This window comes from Erpetoichthys calabaricus, chromosome 11, assembly GCF_900747795.2.
Source record: "Erpetoichthys calabaricus chromosome 11, fErpCal1.3, whole genome shotgun sequence".
In the NCBI taxonomy this organism is placed as follows: Eukaryota; Metazoa; Chordata; class Cladistia; order Polypteriformes; family Polypteridae; genus Erpetoichthys; species Erpetoichthys calabaricus.
The window spans coordinates 29,483,192-29,510,040 of NC_041404.2; the positions used below are offsets into that span (position 1 = coordinate 29,483,192).

General features: G+C 36.6%; 1 protein-coding gene and 1 long non-coding RNA gene across 2 annotated transcripts in view; one reads left to right on the forward strand and one right to left on the reverse strand.

The window, feature by feature from the left end:
* Positions 1-26,849, forward strand: part of LOC127529638 (uncharacterized) — a 42,663-nt gene that overhangs the window by 2,503 nt on the left and 13,311 nt on the right. Inside the window, exon 2 of the long non-coding RNA XR_007936259.1 lies at positions 5,519-5,585. This is a non-coding gene — a long non-coding RNA (uncharacterized LOC127529638). The remainder of the gene's footprint in view (positions 1-5,518; positions 5,586-26,849) is intronic.
* LOC127529636 (uncharacterized) overlaps positions 26,462-26,849 on the reverse strand; it is a 171,990-nt gene continuing 171,602 nt past the window's right edge. Inside the window, exon 2 of the mRNA XM_051933848.1 lies at positions 26,462-26,667. Coding sequence (XP_051789808.1) covers positions 26,479-26,667 — 189 coding nt within the window. The 3' untranslated portion in view covers positions 26,462-26,478. The remainder of the gene's footprint in view (positions 26,668-26,849) is intronic.

A 26,849-nucleotide genomic window follows, 5' to 3' on the forward strand; every position in this document is an offset into this window, starting at 1 on the left:
ACAACGGACGCAAAGCAGAAGCATCTGGCACAGATATATTTTTAAGTAGTTAATTTCTTTAGAGAATATGTTTTACATCTGTACATACTTATAAACATTACACTTGCCTGCACATAGCAACCTTCAGTCGCAGTATATCTTTTTTTTGGGAGGAATTTCCCCAAGCTGAGTTTAAACGATTTTAAGCGACTCTGCTTTAGTTAGTCAAAACATCAAACAATCAATAGTTTATCTTATATAGCACCTTGTATTAACTGAGCCATTGCAGAGAGTGTTACAAAGTTTATAAGAATCCATTTCATCTTTGGAAGGTAACAAGATGCAATATTATGACCACTATAATATTATACTATTATTATAATATATTTCTTCAAATATTGAAGGAAATAAGCACTAAGAGCCCTACAAGTCTAGACATAAAGTTAAAAAACTTATAGTACATAAAATAAAAGTGCATTGACAGTAGAGTCAACATCATTTTTATAGATACAGAAGAGCCAACTGGAAAACAGAAATGGCCAAAGAAAATTTAAAATGAGAAAGGTGTTTTGATTTTATCTGGAATTGTATTATATTTTTATTTTATATTTGGGTGATACCTTTATCCAAGGCAAAGATTTTTGGCAGTTACAGCACACGTGGTTAAAGTGATTTTCTGTAGTTTACACAATAAGTCAAATACAGTAATTGAACTGGCAGCCTTGCATTTTTAAATGTAACATCTCAGCTACCACATACATCTATACTTACATCATAAAGGAATCTTCAGAAACAGATCTAAAGAGAGTACCATAGAATACGAGCCACAAATATTGCATAAGAAGTAGATGGACCTGAAATAATGTAAAGTTAGTTCCGAACTGCTGTGTTCAAAAATGGTATGAAAACACAAGTTCTGTTTTTTAAAAATATTATTGTCATATGGTAAACAATTTAATTCTTTAACAGCCACACACAACATATGTTAACATTTGCTTTTTGAAATTTGGCAGTTATCTTTTTAGGGTTCTCCTATTATACTATCCTTGCTATATTTTTTTATTTTTGTATTTGTTATGTTGATGGTATTATCCATATCAGTCTTTGTATTTGGAAGTGTACTGTAATGGTGTTAACTCTGGAGAGAACGTAGTGATGGTATGTATGGTTAATAGTGCTATATAAAGATAGAGTTAAGGGACTGAGGCTACTTGTTTTAAGATTTTTAAACAAAAGTGAATATATATATATATATACTGAATACAGTATATTAGATTTTAATCCCTAAAATATTTACTATTGATTATAATTCAGTAATATTCCATGAGGCTGTACCAAGTTACTTAACAATTAAGACCTTCACCATGACACCATTTAAGCTCAAGCCTAATGTGCCCTCATAAAACAATTCACGTCCGTAGCTTCCATGCTGTTCTCAGTCCAACACTTGGTCACACTTAACACTGATGTAGTGCTGTAATCACTGACTTCTCCCATTGTAGTTAATTTAGGTGATTATAACCTTTTGCTTAATTTTATGTGTGTGTGTGTAATTAAAAAATAAAATAAAAGAACTGTGCCTGAGTGGCTTAAGGTTTTGAAAGAAGCACTGACATACGGAATTTGAAACCTTCCTTTATTAAGAACAGAAGAAAATTAAAAGAAAAGATAAGCCTAAAATGAATTTTTAGCCAAGCCAAGTACTCGAGACAGTCCAATAAGTAGGGATTATGTTGCCAAGATCATGAATGTTGTTTAATAAATTGAGTTTTTTTCCCTTCAGTAGTGCTGAAAAGTGTCTTGTCTGCCACAGAAAAGAAAGCTTCTACATCTCAGCTGGAATGTATTGCTGTGAAAAATGCACACTACTCCTAGTCTTTCTTAAGTTCTTCTTAATGGCACTATAAGCTGAGGCCTGGTCTAATGCTCAGGCAATTGTTCAGTGTGATTGGCAGCAATGTAGTGACTCTTGTTACTGTATACATTAACATCACATTAATTTATTTAGCTGACAATTTTATCCAAAGCATCTTACAAATTACAAATGCTGACGAGTGTGGAGTTGCTAGTTATGTGGCTTAGTATGGTTCACATCATAGGTCAGTGGGTTTCGGAATTTAGTAGCAGCATTGTATTGTATAAAGAAAGAATTTAGCCACCCACAATGAATCTGCCAGTACAAAAAAAAGAGTAAGAATATGATTTCTTTCCAAATCTGCCACTATTGCAATACATTGAAAAAGAGTTTGCTATGCATACCATATAAAGCAAAATCTAAACTACTAATTTATTGTGTATTTATACCAAAAGGCTTTTGCCTTTATTATCTTTAACTGAGTAACTTTAAACTCTATTAAGTCATTCAAGACACACTTTAAAATTGGATTTCTATATCACACAAATCAGCAGGTACTGCAATTGATAAAAGGTGTTGTTTATTGAACTAATGTTGAAAGATCCAGCCAACATTTGGAGGATATATAATCCTCTTCAATAAGTATATTTTAACGTGATAAAATTCTGTAACGAGCAATTTAGACAAAGGCAGCTAGTTCAGCTATTGGCAAATAAAATCAATACATCCATTCATCAATTATCTAACACACTTGGCCAGTTAAACATCATGGGGATTCAAATCATATATTTGAAGTTCAAGGTGCAAGGTGGAAACTAATGCAGGGTAGGGTGCCAGTCCATTGTAAGACAAAAATATTTACATGATTATGAAAATAGTCATAAGTATAAGATTGTTTATTGAGCCTGTGATTTACACAAGATAGCTGGCTCTGCAAATGGCAAAAGATTCTAGTTATATTTAGAGACTCTGGTGCTTTTCTTGCTTAATATCATCACAAGTGTAAAAGTTCTCAGTCAACCTTCAATTCATAAAGAAAGAGACTGATCACAAAACATGTAAGAGATTGTATATTGCCTTTTATCATGGTCACCATTACAATGGTAAAATGGTTCCTTCATCCTCTGATTTGCACAAAGTGTGTGCCTGGGGTAATGATGAAAGGTGATCTTTACAGATTCTAGAGTACTTTCATCAGGAACACTTTCACAAAGGTAAAATTGTTCAGCCTCCAGCTTACACAAAGGCAAGAGGTCAGAATAATCACAAAAGATACAAGAGATTATATGATGCCGCAGAGGTAAAAGTGGTCCACCACTCTTTGATTTAATGCTTCTTTAAACCAATCATTAAAATTCAAGAGCAGTATTTTGATTTAGTGTAAAAGACTTTCCTTGCATCCTTGCTATTCCCTCATTATTGTCACCCACATTTTGAGATCAGAAGTGCCATGAAATTATCACCTTTTCTTTGTCTAATCCTTTAGGTTTTTGAAGACTGCTTTGATCTGCCAGAACTTTATTTAGCTTTTTTTGTTCCGTTGTGCATTCTTAAATAATCATTTGACTCGTGCTATTGTTTTTCTGTAATAATATCATCTATACAAATTAACCTGCTGCAAAAGGCCCATGTAAAGATCATAGCTCTGTTTTATTTATCTTTTCTTATTACTTCATTATGCCTTGTGGCATTTGTTGTACTGGAGGAAAGGCTTCTGGGCTAGAAGAAAACAAAACATTTGAAACAGTAAATAAATGATACTGAAAAGACTGCATCATTCATATAGTTTACCATCATTTAAAAGACTGTAAAATCATAAAATGCTCACAGAAGACCAAGGTCTGGATGTAATATCTGTCATATTTCATAATTACATAATGAAGTATTATGCTGTGAGCATGCACATTCAAAATTGTGTTTGCAAAAAATAGTCAATTCTCTGCTGTGCTGTACTTAATTTTTTCAGTTTTGCTTAAGGCCTTATTTGTTGGTGCCTGGGGCAAGAGTAATTTCAGTAGTCCTCTCAGAATATTATGTTGCTAGGTGTCTAGCTGATATTAAAAAATTAGCACATAACTTTTTCACCTGTCCTTGTGTATCAGATATTCTTCAAAGTTGAGTGCACACATCGTGCTGGAAAGAATCTGAAATTTCAAACTGATGACAGGAGAGGAAGACCTCACCCAGCTATGTGAAATGCAGTGATATGCAAAACTAAGGGCTCAAAGTCAAGGGAGCAAGAGAGCAAGGCATAAAATTAGTGTTGTTGAAGGTGGAGAATTTTTTTCTTTTATGAACTGACACAAAACTGTTTAATTTGCTTATGATTATTTTCATACTGCAGTGAAAATGACCACCAAGCCACAAGTATATTAATCTTTTTTGTGTATAGCAGCATACATCATGTTCTAAAGTTTTCTCTACTTTTTCTTCTTTGTGTTAAATAGCAATGTGACAGTCTTTCTAGTGCAATTAATAAGCATTTTAAATAAACAAGAGTGTAGGGTTTTTAAAAATAATGAGGCTAGTAATGTAATGGGTATATGGAAAAATAAAAAAGGTATGCTCTAGTAGTAGAAATTACTTGTTTTTGTGGTACCTTACAGTGATGGATTAACATTCACTATCTTACTAGTACCCTGATTTTCCTGATTAGATTCAAGGAGAGCACTTTAACTATTTTGAAATAATTAACATTTTAAAGATAGAAAAAGAAAAAAAAATAGAAATACAAGAGTGATAAAAAACAAAAGCTAAGTAATTATGCGCGCACCAGTAAAAGAGAAATCATATTGTCTTTCAGATGTACAGTATACGTGACAGTGATACCAAGTTTATAAGTTTCAAGTATATTGTGTTTACTGTTTATCAAGTACAGATAAAAATAATCAAAACAGCAACATTCCTCTATAGCTGATAAAAGAAATAGGTCTGAGGTGATGGTGATAGGCATTGTTCCCTGTTTGCTTTGAAAATTCTATTATGTTCAGTTGTTAAGTGTTCTTGAAGTAGATGTTCTTCAGCCAAGAGGTGACCAGCCGCCATGTTGATAATGACCCTTTTGATATTACCTTAAAGGATATAAACAATAACGTTGACAATTTAATTGATTGTAGTGTACTTTTTGAAATGCCAATTTTCATCCATCCATCCATCCATTTTCCAACCCTCTGAATCCGAACACAGGGTCACGGGGGTCTGCTGGAGCCAATCCCAGCCAACACAGGGCACAAGGCAGGAACCAATCCCGGGCAGGGTGCCAACCCACTGCAGGACACACACAAACATACCCACACACCAAGCACACACTAGGGCCAATTTAGAATCGCCAATCCACCTAGCCTGCATGTCTTTGGACTGTGGGAGGAAACCAGAGCACCCGGAGGAAACCCACGCAGACACGGGGAGAACATGCAAACTCCACGCAGGAAGGACCCGGGAAGCGAATCCAGGTCCCCAGGTCTCCCAACTGTGAGGCAGCAGCAGCGCTACCCACTGCGCCACCGTGCCACCCACGAAATGCCAATTTTTTTAAAATTTAATATTGGTAAATATAATCAACTCCAGGCTTTGCAGTAAGTTTTACAAATGTCCTCTGTCAACTATATAACTAGTTTAGGTATGCTATAAACTAATATTCATGGCTTGTTACAAGTTGCAATCACTTTTTTTTATTATTTACAGCATAGGTTTTGTGAAATGAGTGGCTGATAAAATATTACAAAATCCTGGGACAGTCTCTGCCTGAAAGGTATTGCATCTTTTATTTATTTCCATTTTTTATTCAGGTGTCATACTGTACATAAAGTATATGGCCAAGTAAGTCACTAAAGTTCGATCAAAAATTTACCTGTTTAGGTAATGCCCTTTAGGATGCAAGAACTCCTGTTTAGCCATATCATATACTGTAGTGGTAAAATAGCTTCAGTTTTAAAATGGCTTTAAATATATTTCTTCACCACAGACAGCCTCACATTTTTGTATGCATTTAGCTTGCTTAAAATTGCAAATGGCAAATATGTAGAAATGTATGATTGTTGTTGCAATCAGAATGTGAGATAACAGCAGACATCCTATGTGTTTTAAGAGAAAATGGGATGGGAGAGGATGTAGCAGTGACATCAGCAAAGGGATATGGAGCATAACTTGGGTGTACTCCTTAAGGTGGTCCTCATGAAGTCAAGGACAAATACTGCTTTGGGAACTTCTATGGACCCCATTTCTCCAATTTGTGTGAACCTACACCTACATTCACTGCACATTCAAAAACAGTACTGGCCTGCACTCTTTGTGAAGTATGGCAGTTAAGTCCTCACTTTAGTTTGGTCTGATAAGTTGATCTCAAACTTTAAGTTAAAGAGAATGAAAATAGTGAATAAATTAGCAATGTATATTCTAGTTTACAAAGTTGGCTTATAATATGTCCAGCTTTTAAATTTAGCTAATCTATGGATGCTATCTGAAAAAAACAGAATATGAAATATTGAGTAAATATTAAAATAAATTAAGTAAAGCATATATAAATTTTATAAGCAACAGTAGAAATGTATTTATGAACACCCTGTTTTTTTTTAATACTTTTGAATCACAGGGATTCTTCTAAGACTTTGCTCAAAGTTGTTAACAAACACAACATAAAATAATATGAGAGTAAATCAAAAAGTATTGGTAATTTGAAAATTACATGGTAACCGCAACAGTTAGAAGCTGATGCAATACAACATGTTCGAGATGGCTCATTGGTAGTTCAAACACTAAAAACGCAGAGCTCTGCCATTAATCTTAGTTGAAGCCAAGGTCAAATGAACATGGATGCTCTGGTATGAGATTGCACCATTGTTGAACAATCCGCCATAGTAAGATTTCTTTGGGCAGATAGAATGAAACCTGCTGAAATTCACTGAAAAATGTTGGCTCAGTAAGGAAGTGAAAACAGCTTGACTCACTGAAAAGTTTATGAATGGGGTTAATGGTTTAAAGTGGGAAGAACAAGTGTAGCTGACACAGCTTGATCTGGTTGGCCATCAACATTGCGCACACAAGCGTACATCGGCATGGCAATCTGACATCTGTTGATTTACCCTCATAAATAAATGAGGCTCATGCTACTCCAACACATATCATAGTCAGTTATACCAGAACTTTGAGCCACCTCATCTGTGGAATCCTGGACAATTGTGCAGTTTGTCAGTTTGTCCACCCATAATGTGTTGTTTGTTGCAGGATGACCAAAACCGCACAAAGGAATCTAATCTAATCTAACTAAGGATGTAGCTCAATATAACCCATAATAACCTTTTCAAATCTTGCTTTCTATAGGTCAGTGTCACTCATGTTTTGTTTATAAATAATATTCCTTTTACTTTCATGTAGTACTTTGAACTTTTTTTATATGATAATGCATATTCTGTTGACCCTTTTTTGAGGATTGTCAGGGTGTTTTTAAGTTATTTTTGGCACCTCCTTAAATTTAGGCAGCCATCAGTTTTGTTGTCAACTACCAGGTCTTACAGCTATACTCACTAGATGAAAATAAATCTCATTAATATTACTTAGAAGGCATAATCAGTCCAAAGATCCTGCTCTGGCCTCACCCCTCTTGAAGAGTATTCTCTCTCCTCTTGTATATTTCATTTGTCTCTTATCTATTAAGTCATCTTGAAATTTTTTTAAGTTTTCTTTGCTGCCAAAGTCTTATACTTTCAGAAATGATCTTCAATAAGTAAATGTCAAATTAAAAGAATGAATAAATTAACATGTTTGCTTATTCTGCTACTTTAATTGCTTAGTGAAAAATGTTTAATAGATTGGTTTATATTGTGGATATATATACAATAGCAGATACATGCATACATGTGTATTGTATATAATAATAACTGTGACAGCATTCTGTCTGCCTGATTTGTACTGAGCAGATTCAGATGAGGAAAGAATATGTAATATCATGTCATGTGATAATGTGTTTTAATGTTTACCATATAGTTTAAGCTTATGTAGCTTATATTTATTTAAGTTATTAACATATTTTTTACTTTTAAATATTTTTCAAGAAATATGTCAAAAAACACTACTGGGGCTCATTTATATCTACAGTGGTACATTATTATAGTGCCTGTGACTGCTCTGTTATCATTTGTCAAGGCAGATATTTTTCTGCAATTCTTATGTGTGTTTGAGAAGGACTGTTGTAATTGTTTGTTAGAGGTTATATTTATTGAGCTTCTGTAAAAACTACTGTAGATTTCCCCCTGGGAGAAATATCTATCTATCTATCTATCTATCTATCTATCTATCTATCTATCTATCTATCTATCTATCTATCTATCTATCTATCTATCTATCTATCTATCTATCTATCTATCTATCTATCTATCTATCTATCTATCTATCTATCTATCTATCTATCTATCTAAACCCGTATTGGAAAACTCTTATTTAAATGTTTTTGGTAAAAAGCATGCTGTCCTTAAATGATTTTCTAACACTCTCATGTTAGAGATTTGTAGATTTGCAAAACATCTGATAATAGCTTTTGCAGTTCTTTTTTTATATTTTTTAAGGAAATTTTCCTTTTTTAACATATTTGAGGGAAAAGGCAATTGTTTTGAATGCTTTAAAAATTAACTGAGCATAGCTCGAAGTGAAGAAACAAACAAAGCCTTGGCAGTTAATCCAGGTATGCAGCTCATCTTTACAGCCAAATCTCCTCCAGCTGGGTACACAATGGGCAATGATTAATGACACATTTACACAGAAGAACCTGACTGCCAAACCATAATGTGGTGGTACTGTAGAATGTCAGAATCATTGAATCTTTAGTGGACTTTTTTTTCTTGATCTTGCTAAGTCTAATCAAACAAACCTGCTTAGGAACCTGATAAGGCAGTGAGGCCATCCAACAAGCCATGTTTCTTGTTATAGGGTGAAGCTAGAAAGTGAAATAAACTTCAGGAATTAATATTTATACTATTGTTTACAGTTAGGTTTATGCATTCAAGGAAGAGCTTTAGTTATCCAATTTTGTATTTTACATATTTTTTTTTAATTTCCAATATTTTATAAGCTGAAGCATGAAGACTGATGAATGCACAAAGTCTTCCAGCTGTTATCAGTTTATTTTCCTATTATTATCCTCTATTAAAAGGCTTGAGGGTGTTATAATTCTGCCATTAGACACCAGATAGCCAAAGGGTAAACATGACAGTCCATACTAATGACTAATGACATACCAAGCCCAAAGCAATACAACTGAGCATAAACTTAAATCCATACAGATTTAGTGTGCTCTTACAGGACTGCTCCTATTAATACACCACATCTTTGAGAGACTGTAATTGCTAGTTTGGACAATGTATGGGAGGGTATCCGTGTCTCACTGTGCCTGTGTGATTCTCTTTCCGGGGTTCTCACTGTCCAGACACTGCAGGAAGCCCTTGATTAAGTCTTCTGTGTTCGATGCGCTCTGCTTCAAAACAAGCTTGCATTCCAGTCCTGCTTCTGTCCAGCAAGATTTGCCCCGCTAGCATTAACACACCATGCTGTTGACACCCACAGTCTTACCCGCTGCTAAATCTAAAGGCCTGCCTTTTGTTCCAGATGCCTGAATCTGAATGCCCCATTAAAGCCTATTATCAGTGTCTCTTTTGTTACCTCCATCCCTCCCACCCATTTCTTTCTCAAAGGCTCCATATATCTCATTCTTACTGCCAGCTAAATTGGGGACCAGGTTTCATTCTGTTTCCATAAGTGGTCCCCCACCCTCCCCCCAGCAGTCAGCTGCCTATGTCCATATTAGTCTGACTCTTGCCATTGTCCACAATGTTTTTCCGATGTTTCAATCAGACTGCGCTCATAATCTTTTTACAAGATAAGGACATCAGTTTTATCTAGAATTATTATTCTTTCTATTTTATGTTATTTTTCATCACCCTCTGATTAGTAGTTGTTTACTATCTGAATATTAATGAGAGGTGTATGTTCTGAAAATTGTATCTGTGTAGACCATCTCTCGTATATTGACAGAAATATAGCCACCAATCAACAATATAATACAATTTCATATTTTGCCTTAAAACTGAAAATTTGCCTTAGAAATTTTAAATTTGATCTCTGAATTGTACAAATTGAGTAACCTTTCATCATTTAAAGTACACATATGCAAGAAACCTCAAACATTACTTTTAGATAGACTGCAGAAACAACATTTTATTTATCTTAATCTGATGGAATGTACTTTTCAGTTACTGGGGCAGTCACATATAAAGTACTTACATTTTTTCAACAATTGTTTATGCATATGTTAAATAGGGTTAAATTATTTATGCATAAATGTGTATAAATGTGTAAATATGTACGTATATATGTATATATATATATATATATATATATATATATATGTATATATGTATGTATTGTTTACATTATATTGTATTGTAATACTTTACATTATATTGTATTATATTGTACAATATTACATTGTCTATATTGTATATATTATGTATAAATATTGTATCCATATAGTGCAATATCACAATCACTGTGAAACGATGTGCAATGTTTTCTTTCATATTATATTTCACCCACTGACTGGCTTACATTTATATATAGATTTTGTTTTTATTGTTTGTACTGTGCTGCCTTGTGCTGTCTTACCTACTTTCTGTGTAAGAAGTGAAATGTTTGTAATGTCTGTATGTTGTCTTGCGTGCACTTGTCTTTTATGCACCTGTCTTTTATGTCTGCACATTGAGCCTGGAGAAACGCAATTTCGTTTAGCTATGCATCCGTTGTTGTACTGTTGTATGGTATGAATGACAATAAAGTTCACTTACTTACTTACACTTACTTATAAATACATTAATGCAATGCCAATGCAGTCATTATTTATAGTATATTACCTTTCATAATTACTTTAACAATAATGCATTTAATTAAAAAAATAGACTACAATGCGGGCGGCACGGTGGCGCAGTGGGTAGCGCTGCTGCCTCGCAGTTGGGAGATCTGGGGACCTGGGTTCGATTCCCGGGTCCTCCCTGCGTGGAGTTTGCATGTTCTCCCCGTGTCTGTGTGGGTTTCCTCTGGGTGCTCCGGTTTCGTCCCACATTCCAAAGACATGCAGGTTAGGTGGATTGGCAATTCTAAATTGGCCCTAGTGTGTGCTTGGTGTGTGGGTGTGTTTGTGTGTGTCCTGCGGTGGGTTGGCACCCTGCCCAGGATTGTTTCCTGCCTTGTGCCCTGTGTTGGCTGGGATTGGCTCCAGCAGACCCCCGTGACCCTGTGTTCGGATTCAGCGGGTTGGAAAATGGATGGATGGACTACAATGCCAGACATACATGTGGGCACTCATTCATATCTGCAGGGTTGTTCTGAAAACGAGTGGATGTCAGTTGCTAATACAGAGTTGTATGTAAAGATACAAGAGTGATGGATATTGTATCTCATTTTTTCTTTCCTAACAAACTTTTATCTACATGCTTTGTTTCTTTATTTTTTTTCCTATATATTATATCATTAAATATGCCATTGCATTGCCCTTTTCTCTTTGTTTTTCCATCCACCCATCCATTATCCAACCCGTTATATCCTATCTACAGGGTCACGGGGGTCTGCTGGAGCCAATCCCAGCCAACACAGGGTGCAAGGCAGGAAACAAACCCCGGGCAGGGTGCCAGCCCACCGCAATCTTTGTTTTTCCTATCATAGTATTCACTATGCATGCAGTATGGGCTAGTAGTTAAGGACCAATGTTTTGAACTCTGGATTTTCTGGATAATGGCAACCACCGACTTACTGTGTCACCCTTGGCAAGTCACCGCTCCTGCCAGAATGAACACAATAGAAAAACACGTTTGTAACAGACAGAGTTCTGGTGAACCAGAGATCTGAGCAAGTGATTCGAGTAAGGAGTGTGACAAAGCTTCAGTTGATCTCATATGTCCCATATGGTAAATTTATATAAAATTACAATTTCAGCAGACGGATGAAGTCTAACTGTTTTAAGGCATTGCAAGTGAGCAGCACACTCAAAGCACCTTGAAATAAGCAAAGTGACAGTGCAGTAGTGTGACTACATAATTACATAATTTACTTAATTTGAAGCAGATAGATAGTGTATAGATGTTTTTGCCTTACTTTACACTGTTTTTTTCCATAATATTATGTAACAAATGTTTAGGAGATAGAAGTATAAGATTAACCTGATGAATCGAATAATTGAACATACGTTACTCTATTTATGAAAGAATTCATTTTTGGTGAATTGATGTACAAATAACTCACTTGCAGACTGTGACCAAGTTTTAACATAGTATGGGTTAGTCCATAAGCTTCTTTTGTTTTTGAGAAAAACATCTACTTATGCAAGTATATAGAGAGAAGTGTTAATTTTTTACTGAGGCACACACTGAATTAGACAGTGCATTTAACTTTCTGGGTGTAATGAAGAAGGGATAAACATCAACAAATAGTGTAACACTGCTGTTATTCAGAATATGTTTTGGCAAAGAGAGCTGGTGTTAGTGAGAAACAGGGTGCTTATTGTTAAAAGGCAGCTGAAAATATCCAGAATAAAACCAATTTGGGGTATATATCTGAATATTTTTCCTCCTGTGCAGCAGATGAAATGTTTGGGCTTCTTCAAGTATGTTGTGAATAAATGTATCACAGTGTTTTTTTTAAGGTTTATTTTTTATTTATTTAGTTTTCTGTTTTTATTACCAAATAGCTTATTTGAAATAGTGCATTAGATTCGCATTTAATGTATAGATACAGAAATGGTCACAAGCTGATATCTGTCAACACAGATTATGATGACATAATCTATTTATCTAGAGTGGACTCAAAAATTATTTGCAGCAATCGATACTTACATCCATCCATCCATGTTCAAATCCTCTCAGGTTTGTGGAGCCTGGAACCTTTGAAGTTAACTGTTAACTTCAAGGCACCATTTTGTGACAGGACACACAATTGTAGAATTGTCACACACCTATCTATGGGATATGGAAGGAAAACCAAAAGAAATATAAATAACACTGATAATATGTTATGATTCAGTTCCCAAAAATGGGAAACATACAATCTGTTATTATAATAGTTGTTTCAAACAGTAGTTTTAAATGAGATTTTTTTCTTAAAACTATAAGTATCAAAATTGTTGGTTCTCTTGAGTCAAGTAGATGGTGAGATTTAATATGGCATTTTGACCAACAAGAATGTGTTCTTAAATGACAGCAAATTAGTGGTAGTTAGTGGGAAAAGTTTGGGCATAAACAAGAGTCGTAACCATTGATCAAAAGATGGTTGATCAATTTAGGTGAACTTTCATACATGGGAAAAAAATAAAAAACATAGAGAGCGGGATTCAGAACATGTAAGCTAAAGTAAATCTGTACCTAATTATTTCCTTTTGCATAAAACCTTTCCTTCAGTTTTTAGATAAAGTTATTCAATCCTTCAATCATGAACAACATGACGTCAGATGCATTTTCAGTTGTCATATGTGCAATTGAAAGCAGCAGGAAAGCATTCATAGAGGGAAAGTCCCATAATAAATTGACACAAAAGACATAAATAATAAACATTAATAAAAAAATCAAAGCAAAAAATACTAAAATCCAAAAAATTAGCCCAAAATTATTAGACTTCTTGATATTATGACAGACATAGATTTTACTTTAAATAATGGATCAGGAAAAAAAACAGGCCATGTTTGCATCAAAAAGAAAATCAAGATGCCAAAACCCAGAAACACAACTGAAAGTCTTAGTTAGAAGTACACTAGCAAGGAATCATTAACGGAGCAAAATTAGCAAGGAAAACCTTTGAAAAAAAAAGTCATTTGATTCAAATCTCAGACAACAGACTTATCTCTGAGTTATCTGAGACAATAGCAACACCATGGAAGCTGACAAAAAAGACAGAGTTGTAGGAAGATAAATAGATACATTAAAAGATAAATTAATAACCTTAAAGCAATATTAGAAAAAAATATAAATGAAAGAAATGCATATTCCATACTTAAAAATCCCTTAATGGTTTAGTAATGTGTTCCCAACAACCAGGAGAAAGGCTGAAAAAAAAATTAAAACAAGCTTATCATAACAAATGACATTTATAAGTAACAGCTCAAAATTTATGGCAGGAGTCTCAACAACACCCCCAAAAATGATGAAGAAACACTGGACCTTTTAGACTTCAAAAATAAAATGTACTGCATGATGTCACAATAATGTTAAGAACACCACCATGGTAAAGCTGAGACCCAGAAGGTGGTCCAAGGCCAAATGAAAGAGCGAAAAGCCAAGGGGACATACTATCTTGCTTATCATTACACTATGTAGATTTCCTTCTAGAATGTGAAAAACTAATGTAGGCTGTGTTGAAATGGTCCCACCTGTCACCAGCTCAAAGAGGGGAATCGTTCAGAAAGGTGATGCTGCTATTTTGCAACACCAGAAGAAGCACTTAAAACACCTGCCAACTGAAAATCCATGGTGACAGATGAGGCATTCGGGCAATTACTCAGGCAAAGTTGTTTAACAATTTTATGAGTTCACTAGCAAAGTGTGGACAAGAATGACACCTGGCCTACATTGTTTGACCAGGCTCTTTGCCAGAAGGCTCTCAGGAAAATTCTTCCTAGCATAAATGACCTACAAAACTCATCACTGTTCGGAGACTCCTGCATCACTGAATGACTTCAGCTGTGCCTTTGTAATAAGATCCACATTTTTAAATCATTATTCTGCTCCATTTTCAGTTCACTGGTCATTCTTCAAACTTCCTTGTTCTAGTCCAGAGTCATTGGGAACTAGAGGCATTCTAGGAAACATCAATTTAAAAAAAAGGACTAGTCTAGGACAAGCCAATAGACTTTTGCACCACTCACACTCACTCATTCAACCAACCTAACCTGTACAAATCTAAATATTGTTAAAATAAAACATAATTGCTTGGGAGACAAAAATTGCACATAACATAACATGTACACAGAATTTTTAAGGGCAAATACAAGCTTCTCAAGTTGCTGTTCCTCTTACTCTTTATCTTGACTAAGATCTTGCAGCTTTAATATAACCCTTGTAACCACCTCTTATAGAGAAATACTAAATGTTGCTGACTAGGAACCTTTGAGAAGGTGAGCCAACCATAAATTAGTTGTGTCAGCATCTCCTTTGAGGAACCTGTGCTGCCAGGTCTTCGAGAACTGAAATCATGGTCTTTAAAGCCATTTCTCTGACTACTATGACACTGGTTAGTTCCTGTCAATATCTGAATGCTCTTGAAAGATATTACTGCCATATTGCTTCTGTAACAAATGAGAGGACTGCTGTATCAATTTTAGTGTCCCTACCAAGGTAAAATGATCAGTAGTGAAAGAGTGATTACCCAGAACAATTTCCAGTGAAAGATCTACTCCATAAGATTGTCCAACTTTTGTCTCCCCCAACAAATCCAGTACTCCCATGAAGTAGTTTAAACACACCTTCAAGTCATGCCTTAAAAACAGAAATCATTTTTTTATCTAGAAATTTTAGGCCAAAATAGAGGAAGCAGCAGCAGCTTTCTCTGGGAGCAAGCAAACTCCACAAAATAATGAAAAGGCTTAGACTAGGCTGGACTAGACTAGCGAGTCAGCACTAACCACTGTACATTTTGCTAGTGATATGTCTTAAACATGGACTGAAGCAGCAAGTTAGCATGTATTGCTAATAGTTTCTGTTTAAACATTACAAATGCATTCTATTACAGGCTGAAAAGACTTCCTGTCCCATCCCTATTTTTATATAACAGATGTCTTTCTTTGTTTTGAGGATATTCTTTTTCTAGCATATTGGCTCTATTTTAATCCGTGATTTCTTCAGATCTGTCGTCTTCCACCAATCTTGTTCAGTTTAAAAAAAAAAGAATACAGCCATTGACGATGATCAAACCTACTTAATCTTGTTAAAGTTAACTGGAGACTATCCTGGCAGAACTGGACACAAAGCAGAAACTATTCAGAAATCGCACCTGTCCAGGGACTTGAAAAACTGTAGCGACTGGTAAATTATTTGCCTTTTACACATGTATGCAACAAAACATAATTTGGATGCATATGGGTAAGCAACACAACCAGTTCCATGGAAAGCAACTCCTGTATGTCCGCTATGTTGGAATATGCCTTTATTTCATGAAGGGTGACTAATCAGGTAATGAGACATTGTGATGAGCAGGACCCAATCAGGGAAGTTCCAATAGTAAGTGCAAACCAATCAGAGCGTGATCTCAGTGTGTGTTTTTCAGCCCTCCACATGCAGTGCTGAGGCTGCATTTTCAGTATATGGCTCTGGGGAACATTTTCAAAAGTATCCATTTACTTGGTTTTAGAACACAGGGGTTGTATGGATGAAAGGCAAAAACTGAAATTAATGTCTGCGTTTTTAAATAAAAAAGTAGTTTGAACAGGGCCATAGTGTGGGACTGCATATCATATCTACAGCTGAGAGACAACAGCCCTAACCACTGAGCCTCTGTTCCACCCTGTTTATGAGCAATTATCTGAAAACACTGTGAGCTTCAAGTCCACAGATAAGAAACACTGCATTGCTTTATTTGGGCTATGCAAAGAGTTCTGCCAAGGCCACAGTGTTATGATAAGAAAGAAAGCTTCAGTACTACAGTGTTATTATAGGTAATTGTTGTGTTAATCAGCTGCAGATGGGTCAGCATTTTAAACCATGAGAAGATGATGAGCTAGTCAATGAGGCACATTGACCGCCAGAAACAGTGTTGCTAAATGCATATGAATGAACTGGGGGTGAGGTTTCTTTACTCAGTTGTTTACAATATAAATTAAAAAGGCAAATTGAGAACTAAAATCTTTACACAGAAGTTTGATAATATGTGAAGGTAAGTCAAACCTTAGATGAAACATATCAGAAGTAATACAAATGAAATTTAATATAAGCGGTTATACGCCACAAAGATGCTAATTCAGCTGAATGTATGATCCTGAGCAAAACAGTAGTTTTAAGTATGAAAACATCTGGTCACTTCAGAAAGGCAGTATATACAAGCATAGGTTTGCCATTTTTGTACTTACCGTCTCATTTTGGGACCCTGGCAGAGACACTAAGTCAGAACACTGAATACAGAATTTTCAAACTGTTAGACTGCACATGTTAAAAGAAAAAAAAACTTGAGAATGGTGCTCATTATAGAATGTTGATATATAAAATGAACTACTGAAGGCCGTGTGGCCAACTAGTTAACATACTGTGCTGAACACCACAAAGAATCAATCCCTAGCACGGTAAGGCCCTGAGAAAAACACTTAACCCTTAGGTGCTTGTGTTGTCGTTATATGAAAAACAGCTGCAATGTATGTATAAAATGCTCAATACAGAAATTTTGTCCTATCAAAGAACATTTTGTGACCCTGAACAAGTCACTTAATGTGCAAAAGCTCACTTTGTAGAAATACATGAACAGCTGTAATGCTAAGCTGTAGACACCTTTACCTAAGGCAATGCTCAAGGTTAGGATGATTTGCTTATGGCAGCAGACTCTGGACAAACTAGCATATTAATTCTGTTAGACCTCAGTGCAGCATTTGACACAGTCAGACATGACATCCTACTGTCCAGAATGGAGAACATGCTGGGTATCTCTGGCACTGCCCTCCAGTGGTTCAAGTCCTATCTGACTGATAGGCAAGAGTTTGTTAGTCTTGGCAACAGCAGATCCAACTCTGTGCCAGTCACACAAGGAGTCCCTCAGGGCTCTGTCCTTGGTCCTCTGCTTTTCTGTATTTATATGCTTCCCCTTGGCCATATTATCCGTAGTTATGGATTGGGTTATCATTTTTATGCAGATGATACCCAGCTCTACTTCAATGTTAAAAGTGGAACTTCATCAGAGCTTTCTCAGCTCACAACCTGCCTTAGTGAAATTAAAACCTGGATGGAGCAGAACTCTTTAAAATTAAATTGCAATAAAACTGAACTCCTGCAAATTGGGACTAAAATGCAACTTAATAAAATGAGCTCCTTCCCAGTCCATCTTGGCAGTGATCTCATCAGACCTGCCTCTACTGTAAAAAATCTTGGTGTCATTTTTGATTCCTCCCTCACTTATTCCACCCACATAAATCACATTAAGAAACTTTCTTACTTTCACCTCCGTAACATATCCCGTGTTCGCTCCTTCCTCTCCTTCTCTAATGCTGAGAAACTTGTCCATGCTTTTATCACATCCCGCATCGATTATTGTAATTCCCTACTGGCAGGTGCCCCTTCTAATCTTATATCACAGCTCCAGCTTATTCAAAACTCAGCTGCAAGAGTCCTTACTCGAACCAGCAGCAGCGAGCACATCACACCCATCCTGCTCCGTCTTCACTGGCTCCCTGTGTCCTACAGAATCGAATATAAAATCCTACTAATAACCTACAAAGCTTTAAATAACCTCGCACCAAACTACATCAGTGACCTCCTCCATCACAATGTGCCTGCCTGCCCACTAAGGTCCTCTGATTCTGGTAATCTTGTTGTGCCCCTCACTAATCTACACTCTATGGGTGACAGGGCCTTCAGCTGTATAGTGCCCAGACTCTGGAATGACCTACCGAAATTAATCAGGTCAGCTGACTCCATGAATTCTTTTAAAAAACAACTCAAAACTCATCTGTTCAGGAAGGGTTTTAGCTCTACTTGACTTTATTACCTTTCTCTCAGTTTACTTCTCTGTCAAGATGCTAATGTAACCTGTGTGTGTGTGCTAGACCATTAATTATGTTGTCTGTTTTTTTCAGAATTTACTGTCTTAATCTTCTTTATTTATTTATCTGGTTTGTACAATGCTATATACTGTATATTCTGCCGTTCTTTATTATATTCTGTAAGTGCCTTGAGCATGGGAAAGGCGCTATATAAATAAAATGTATTATTATTATTATTATTATTATTAGGATCCATTACTATATTCAGTATACTGTATATTTCTACCATTGGAACATGGGCAGTTTGAATGACTTCCTTAAAATCACAAAATTATCTGACATGGGGAATAAACCGTCAGTCCTCTGGTTTAAAACCTATTGCCCTAAGCACTACACTGAATTACCTACGGTGGATTTACCTTCACTTTCTGCACACTTAATTATACTATCCATTTTAGGTGGATAAATTTACCATTTTTTCCCTATCAGTCTAGCAATCGTGACAACTTGAAAACATGCTTTCAGAAAGAATTGCAAATTTATTAAAAATTAAAAACTGAAATCTTTCATTCATAGATGCAAATTTATTAAAATTAAAAACTGAAATCTCTTATTCATAGACGTATTCAGCCAGCCATGAAGTCTAACATATTCTCTGTAGAACCCTGCAATCAATTTGTGGTGAGGTATACAGTATAAGTCAGGGCAATCAGATAAAACCATTTCTAAAGTTTTGAGTGTTCCCAGGAGCACAGTGGCCTCAATAGTTGTGAAATGGAAGAAGTTTGAAACTACCGTGACTCTTCCTACAGTTGGCCGTCTGGCCAAACTTAGTAACTGGGCAAGAAGGGCCTTGGTCAGGGAGGCGATCAAGAACTGATTGGTCACTCTAACAGAGCTCTAGAAGTCTTTTGCTGAGATGACAGAACCTGTTGGAAGAACAACCATCTTAGCAGAACTTCATCAATCAAACGTATATGATAGAGTTGCTAATTCTGAACCCTTTGGGCACAACTCCAAGAAGTATGTCTGGCAAAGACCAGGAACTGCTCACTGCCGACCCAATAAACATCATTATGGTGAAGTGTGATGGTGGCAGCATCATGCTATGAGGGTGTTTCTCAGCAACAGGGACAGGGAGGGAAACAGGGAGACTTGTCAGGTGGAGGGAAGGGAAGGGTGAATGTAGTCAAATACAGAGCAGTCCTTGATCCTACTCCAGAGTGCATGTAGCCTCAAAATGAGGAAATAGTTTACCTTTCAACACATCAATGACCCAAAGCATACAGGAAAGACAATGTTGGCATTAGGACAAGTTTCTGACTGTTCTTGAGTTTCCCAACCAAAGCCCAGACTTAAACCCATAGAACATCTGTGGAGGAAGTTTCTTCTTCTTTCAATATAATGATGCTTGAGAGGATCTGCCAGGGAGAATGAGATAAAACGCCCAAATTCAGATGTGCAAAGCTTGTGGAGACTTGCCCACAAAGACTCAAATTTGGAATACTGACAAAGGAGCTTCTACAAAATATTTGAATGCGAGATTTCAGTTTTTGATTTTTAATAAATTTGCAAACCTGCTTTTCACTTTCATCATAGATTATTGAGTCTAGATTGATGAACAAACATTGAAAATGTATTTATTTAAAATTAAACCTACAACAGAGTAAAGTGTGCAGAAAGTGAAGGGGTCTAAATACTTTCTGAATCCACTGTATATGTCATATTAAATCTTTCTTCAATCCAATATCACATCTGCTTAATATAGCTGATGCTTGTGGGGCATCAGGCACAAAGATGGAAGCAAAAGCAGATGGCTGAGCATTTTAATTATTTTAATACACTAAATCATTTCATCCATCCATTATCCAACCCGCTATATCCTAACTACAGGGTCATGTGGGTCTGCTGGAGCCAATCCCAGAGCGCAAGGCAGGAAACAAACCCCAGGCAGGGCACAGACACCCACTAGGGACAAGTTAGAATTGCCAGTGCACCTATCCTGTATGTCTTTGGACTGTGGCAGGAAACCGGAGTACCCGGAGGAAACCCATGGGGAGAACATGCAAACTCCACACAGGGAGGATCCAGGAAGTGAAACCGGGTCTCCTAACTGAAAGGCAGCAACGCTATCCACTGCACCACCATGCCGCCCTAACTCATTTCAGGTTTGTTTAATTTAATTTTTTTGGTTTGCTTCTTAATGTGAAGTGTTTTTGAGTTCCTTGAAGTGCTCCACAATTGAAATATTAATTTTAACATTTAAAACGTTTTTATTTAAAGGAAACTGACGAATATAAATGATCAAGGTTTAGCTTTTAAAAGTGAAGATGCAGTGCACAGAAAAAAAGCATAGCTGTATATTAATATAAGTAAACACATGACAAAAAATGCAAGAAGAGGATTCTACAAGCAAAAAAGAATACAAATACCATCCATAGGGAAAAAAATGGTTTGGGCTATACGCTTTCAGGATCTGAAGCTCTTTTTAACATAGACTTATTCATTTCTAAATGTTTTATTTTCAAATGCATTTTGACCCCTTGACCAAATATTGGTTGGATGCAGAGATGAGTAAAGGGATAGATAATATAACAATACAGGTCTTGACTGTAAAGAAATCAGGCTTCTTTAGTGGTATAAAGAAAAATTAAACACTATAAGAAGTTTCAAAAGATTGCTTTCCCCACTTAAATATGTCTTTTTTCGGTTAATATTTAAAAAGACGTTCCTACAATAAATTAATTTCTGAATCTTGTTAATGGCAATCATTTTTTCATTCTGTTTCTTTATTGTTTTTGTTCTTTAAGCTTTATTAGTAAAATAAGAGATGTCTATATCGTGTGCTTAATGTCCTAGGGTTAGGCCTCATTTGTCACAGTCTGAAAATGCTTGAGAAACCCTAAATACCAGGGGAATGCTCATGTTATGCATCTATTAATCTGCTAACAACAAGGTAGATCATTAGCTCGGTAAATTATTGTTCATTCCCTTAATCTTCTGAAGATGTGCTGTTCCCCTTTGGATGAGCTGGTGTGAATACAAGGTGGGGCAGCTCACACGTTAACCACTGTGGCTTATTTGCTCAAGCCCATTTTTCTCTCCATAGTGTTAATAATTAGTTTGACCAGGTTGTGTTTCAGGGCCACGGCTTTGTAATGCAAGAAGAGACGCCACTTGAAAGCAAGGCTCTCTTTAAACCCAGCAGCTTCAGTAAAATTGATCAGTATCTTTAGCTGATTCATCTGGTAATGGTTTGAAGGTGGGGGGGCAGGGCTTCATCCAACAGTCCAGTCAAATTCATTTGAAACAATCAGTGATTTGCAATGGAGGGGGTGAGTGGGGAGCCTCACAATAGAAGCACATTTACACCACTATGCCATATGGAAAGTTCAGAGGGCAAGTATTGAAAAAGTCAGTCCTGAGGTCAGAAAAGTTAGTTGAAAGAAAAAAAAAAAGACAAAAAAGAAAAGTTCCATGCTGTTCCTGCGCAATCTGTCACAGGATTAAAGGCAACAAGTTCAGAATTTGTTGTTTTGTGATTTGTTTTTTTTTTTCATCATTGCATTTGAAGATATTTCTGGCTTGTTTTATATTAAATAAAAGATGGATCAATTTATTGTGGATTTGCATTGTGTGATCTTTGACCTATACAGATTGCACTTGCCACAATTCCAGTCTTAGTATCACAGGGATCAGTAATTTAAATCACCAAACAAAAACTACTATATATCTGTTAAAATGGTAAGGTAAATTAATTCAGTGATTCTGCTGGCTTCTGCTTTTTTGCAGATTTGTTCTAGCCTATCCAGCCAGTCATTAGCTACAGATAACCACATTTTAAGTAACCACCTGAACCAGTCCTCAAGCAATGGGAGCAATGCAGAAATTATCCAAGTACAAAACATTGCTCCATTATAGTTTACACTCACATCTCGTCATATTTCCTCTGGTGTTAGTAGTAGAAGGAACAAAAGACTTCCACGGCTAACTTGGGCTAAATGTAGCCATCACCTGACACATCAGCTGAATGAACTGACTGATTCTCTGTCACATATAGAATCATGTAGAAAATGTATGTATAAAAGTGTAAAGTTGTCATGTTCAGGACTTTAAAAGAACCTGTAAGTCATAGGCAGTAAGGAGGCAATTCTACCTTTAAAGAAAAAAAGCACATGTGGGCAAGCAAGCTTGAAGTTGCACTAAAGCACATAAGATGTTTGACAAACAGCATAAGTCCATTTAGTCCATCAGACTTGTTTGACTAGGTAATACCTGATTTGTTCCAACATTTCATCCTCATTCATTTTAAAAAATTAACAAGGTTTGTACTTCAACTACATTGTTCCATAATTACTGTGACCCTTTACAAAAAAAAATAAACATTCCTAATTTCTGTGTTGAATGCACTGCCCCTTAATTATTATGGGTGTTCTCATATATGTTATAGTATAGTAGATACTTTTAGAGCAACAACAGGTAAGAATAAGCAGTATAGAAGGAGATGTAACTTATCAATTATAGAGAGATCATTCTTGATATACTATAGAGCTTCATCCCTACTGTGATGAGTTGAAATCCATAGTGGAAAGTTTCAAAGAAAGGATTAGCAGAGAGGTGTGGAATCAGATGTGATGAAATAATGACAAGACAGGGAAAGAAGATGAAAGGGGAGGTAAAAGTTGGACAGGACCTATGGTTTGAGGTTTGGTTTAGTCAGAACTCTGTGGATTATGGACTGAACCTGAATGAAAAGAGAGATTGAGAGTGTGTAAGCGTAAGGGTTGTGGACAGGTAGATCAAATAGTGGACTTACAATTAGAAAGAAGGCTGGAGGCATTAGACTAGACCAAGTTACAGGAGAGGGAAGGGGATGAAGCAAAGAGATCTACAGTTGGAAATTAATGAACAGAGAGCACTGATCTTGGCTTACAAAATGGAGGTGGTCATTTTGGGTTAGAGAAGATAAAGGAACTATCATTTGTCTTGGGTATAGGATATTGGATATGTAGGCAGCAAGACTTGTGGAGAGGGCCTAAAGATCTAGTGATTGCTTTCACAAGCTTAATATGACAAGTCTTATTATAAAACTATTAAAGGTCTAGTGTCTAGCAAGTTGAACTGACTCCTTAGCTTTAAATTGATATGCATAATTCTTTTACATGTGTACTACCCTTCACCCAGTCCTTCTGGGGCAGACTGTGGCCCCGGTGAACATGAATTGGATTATGATTGATTGAGAATATTGCATTATGTTATGTCAATTACAATTACAAGTTAATGTTAGAGCACCTTTATAAAGCAGCACATATAAAAATATGGAATGGGAATTGATATAAAATACATTCTAAAAAAAATAAAAGTTGAGACCAACTTGTAAAATTTTATTCTGCCTATATGGTGCATAAATTAATATGATGTAAATTCCTAAGCACATACAGGTTGAGCCCAACTTCTAGAGCCATGTTCTGTCTATTGGGGAACTTGTTGTATCATCAGTACTAGTTGTCAAAAAGTAAATGAATCCACCAGGAACTATGTTCCTGATCTGTATTTCTTTAGACTTTTTTTTTCTAATGCTGTATTCAGTCACTCAGCTGAGTCCATCTCACTTAACTCCTACAGATGTGCCATATTAATTCTCAACAATCCTAATTTGCAACAGTAGAACATTTTTGTTGCTCTTTCCGGAGGTGCACTTAAAGCCGGTTATTAGGGGGCAGAGGCAGTGTCTACTTAGGGGCTGGCCATCCCAAAGGCAAGCCATTTCTGAATACAGGGTTTTGATCCCATTTCCATACTAACGGAGTAGGAGATAAACATCAGCCTACCCCCACTGAGATCTTCTCTGGGGTTTCAAAGACCAGGAGCCAGCTTTAATTTAACCACATTAATCCCTCGGTTAATTAAGGGTTTTGTCTGCACACCAGACTCCCAGCTGAGCTGCAGTATCTGAAACAAACTGCCGTACCTGCTAGCCAATACCAAGACCTTACCTTCCATTAATCCCCTTGACCAAACAAGGGATCAGGAACAGCATTGTTTGAGCAGATTAAAAGGTTTTAATACTATCCAATCCTTAAAGAAAGAAAAGAAGAATTGAAGACCCCTCCTTTCTTAAAGGCAAATTGATAGATCATGGATATTAGATTTGTTAGAGTAATGCTTCATATTTTAAATTGCAAGTTTTAGCCTTTGGCAGCACAAGTGATTATTACAACTGCCCCAGAGCTCAAGAAACCTGGGTTCAAGTTTTGGCTAGGCCACCGTATGTGGAGTTTGCACATTCTCCATGCATGTATTTGTTAGGCTGATTGGTAGGTGTATACATGAGCATGTTCTGCAATGGATATGTGTCAAATTTAGGGTTGATTCCTGCCTTCTGTCCAATGCTGCTGGGAAAGGCTCATGCTCCTCATGAGTGTGTAATGTAAAGGTTCTGGAACTGATGAATAGAAGGTTTAACTTTTTTATAGTCATATAAGTATTTTTTTTGGCCTCTAAAATGGCATAACCAATGCATAGAAGTGTACTAAAAGTCTTAGGCACTTGTAAAAAATACTGTAAAGCAGGTGTGCTTTCCAAAATAATGCCATAAATAGTTTCAATTAATCAATAAACTTTGTAAAAAAATGCAGTAAAAAAGAAAAAAACATAAATTAAATCAATAGTTGATGTAACCATCCTTTGCCATAAAATCATCAGCAATTTCCTTAGGTCCACTGTCATACAGTTTCTGAAGGTCCTCATGTAGTCTGTTGTTCGAAGCCTTGTGAAGAACCTGCTACACTGCAGACTTTGGCTGCTTTACTTGTAAACCCAGACTGTCTTGGTGATGTTGAAATCAGGTCTCTGTTGAGGCCATACCATCTGTTCTTCTTTTTAATGTATATAGTTTTTTATGATTTTGGCCATGTGTTTGTGGTCATTGTCATGTGGTAGAATGATGCTGGGAGTGATCAGATGGTGCTGCATGATGAAAAAATGGCTGTGCTTCTCATCAGTGAGGAGAGCATCAATTTTGATGAAATCACCAACTCAGTCTGTGGAAATATAGCCTCAAACCTACAGATGACCTTCAATGTGTTACATTGTTACTTGAAGACATTCATCCATGTACCGTTCTCTAGCCCTTGGCAGACAAACTGCCTTCTGTTACAACCACACTTTTTAAATTTTGATTCATCAGTCCTGAGCACCTGCTGCCATAACTCTGTACCCCAATACTTTTTTGTTTTCTTGTGTAAGTGAATCATTGGGCTTTATTTTCACCTCGGAGTAATTGGTTTTTAGAATCAACTCTTGCATGAAGACTATTTTTGATAATACTTCTCTACACTGTAGATGGGTGTACAAGAGTCCCAATGGTTTATGCCTGTTGTGAGCTGATAGTGGTGCTAAACATCTTCCAAACTTGAAGGGAAGTAAGGATGATGCATTTCACCCTTTCTTTGGGCGTCTGAAGCAGAGCTTGAAAAGCACATCAGGAAACATTGGTCTGACATGACATTTCTGCCTGGGAGGACTTTAATGATACAGGTGGATCACCTTTTGTCTTGTTGCTATGCATACATTGCCATGGCATATAATTCACTGGTTAAACTGTCACATCTTAGTATGGTTATCCCTTGGACAGTTTTCTTCTTTCTACACTGCTGTTTATGTTTCAGTTATTAATCACTTTGGTTCAACATACACATTATGTCACTGATTATTAGCACCAGTTTGTTTATTCTGTGTAATCAAGCAATGCCTGCAAAGAGGTCACATTTTTCAACTAGGAAGTGGTCCATTACTATGTTAGTTTCTTTTTTAAAAAAACATTCAAATATCGTATTGTGCTGCTTAACTTTTTGCAAAAGATTGTTTGGAACTACAAAATATGACTTACTAATCCAGAAAGCATAAAATTATTATCCATCCATCCATCCTCTTCCGCTTATCCAAGGTTGGGTCGCGGGGGCAGCAGCTTGAGCAGAGATGCCCAGACTTCCCTCTCCCCGGCCACTTCTTCTAGCTCTTCCGGGAGAATCCCAAGGCGTTCCCAGGCCAGCCGGGAGACATAGTCCCTCCAGTGTGTCCTGGGTCTTCCCCAGGGCCTCCTCCCGGTTGGACGTGCCCGGAACACCTCACCAGGAAGGCGTCCAGGAGGCATCCTGATCAGATGCCCGAGCCACCTCATCTGACTCCTCTCAATGCGGAGGAGCAGCGGCTCTACTCTGAGCCCCTCCCGGATGACTGAGCTTCTCACCCTGTCTTTAAGGGAGAGCCCAGACACCCTGCGGAGAAAACTCATTTCAGCCGCTTGTA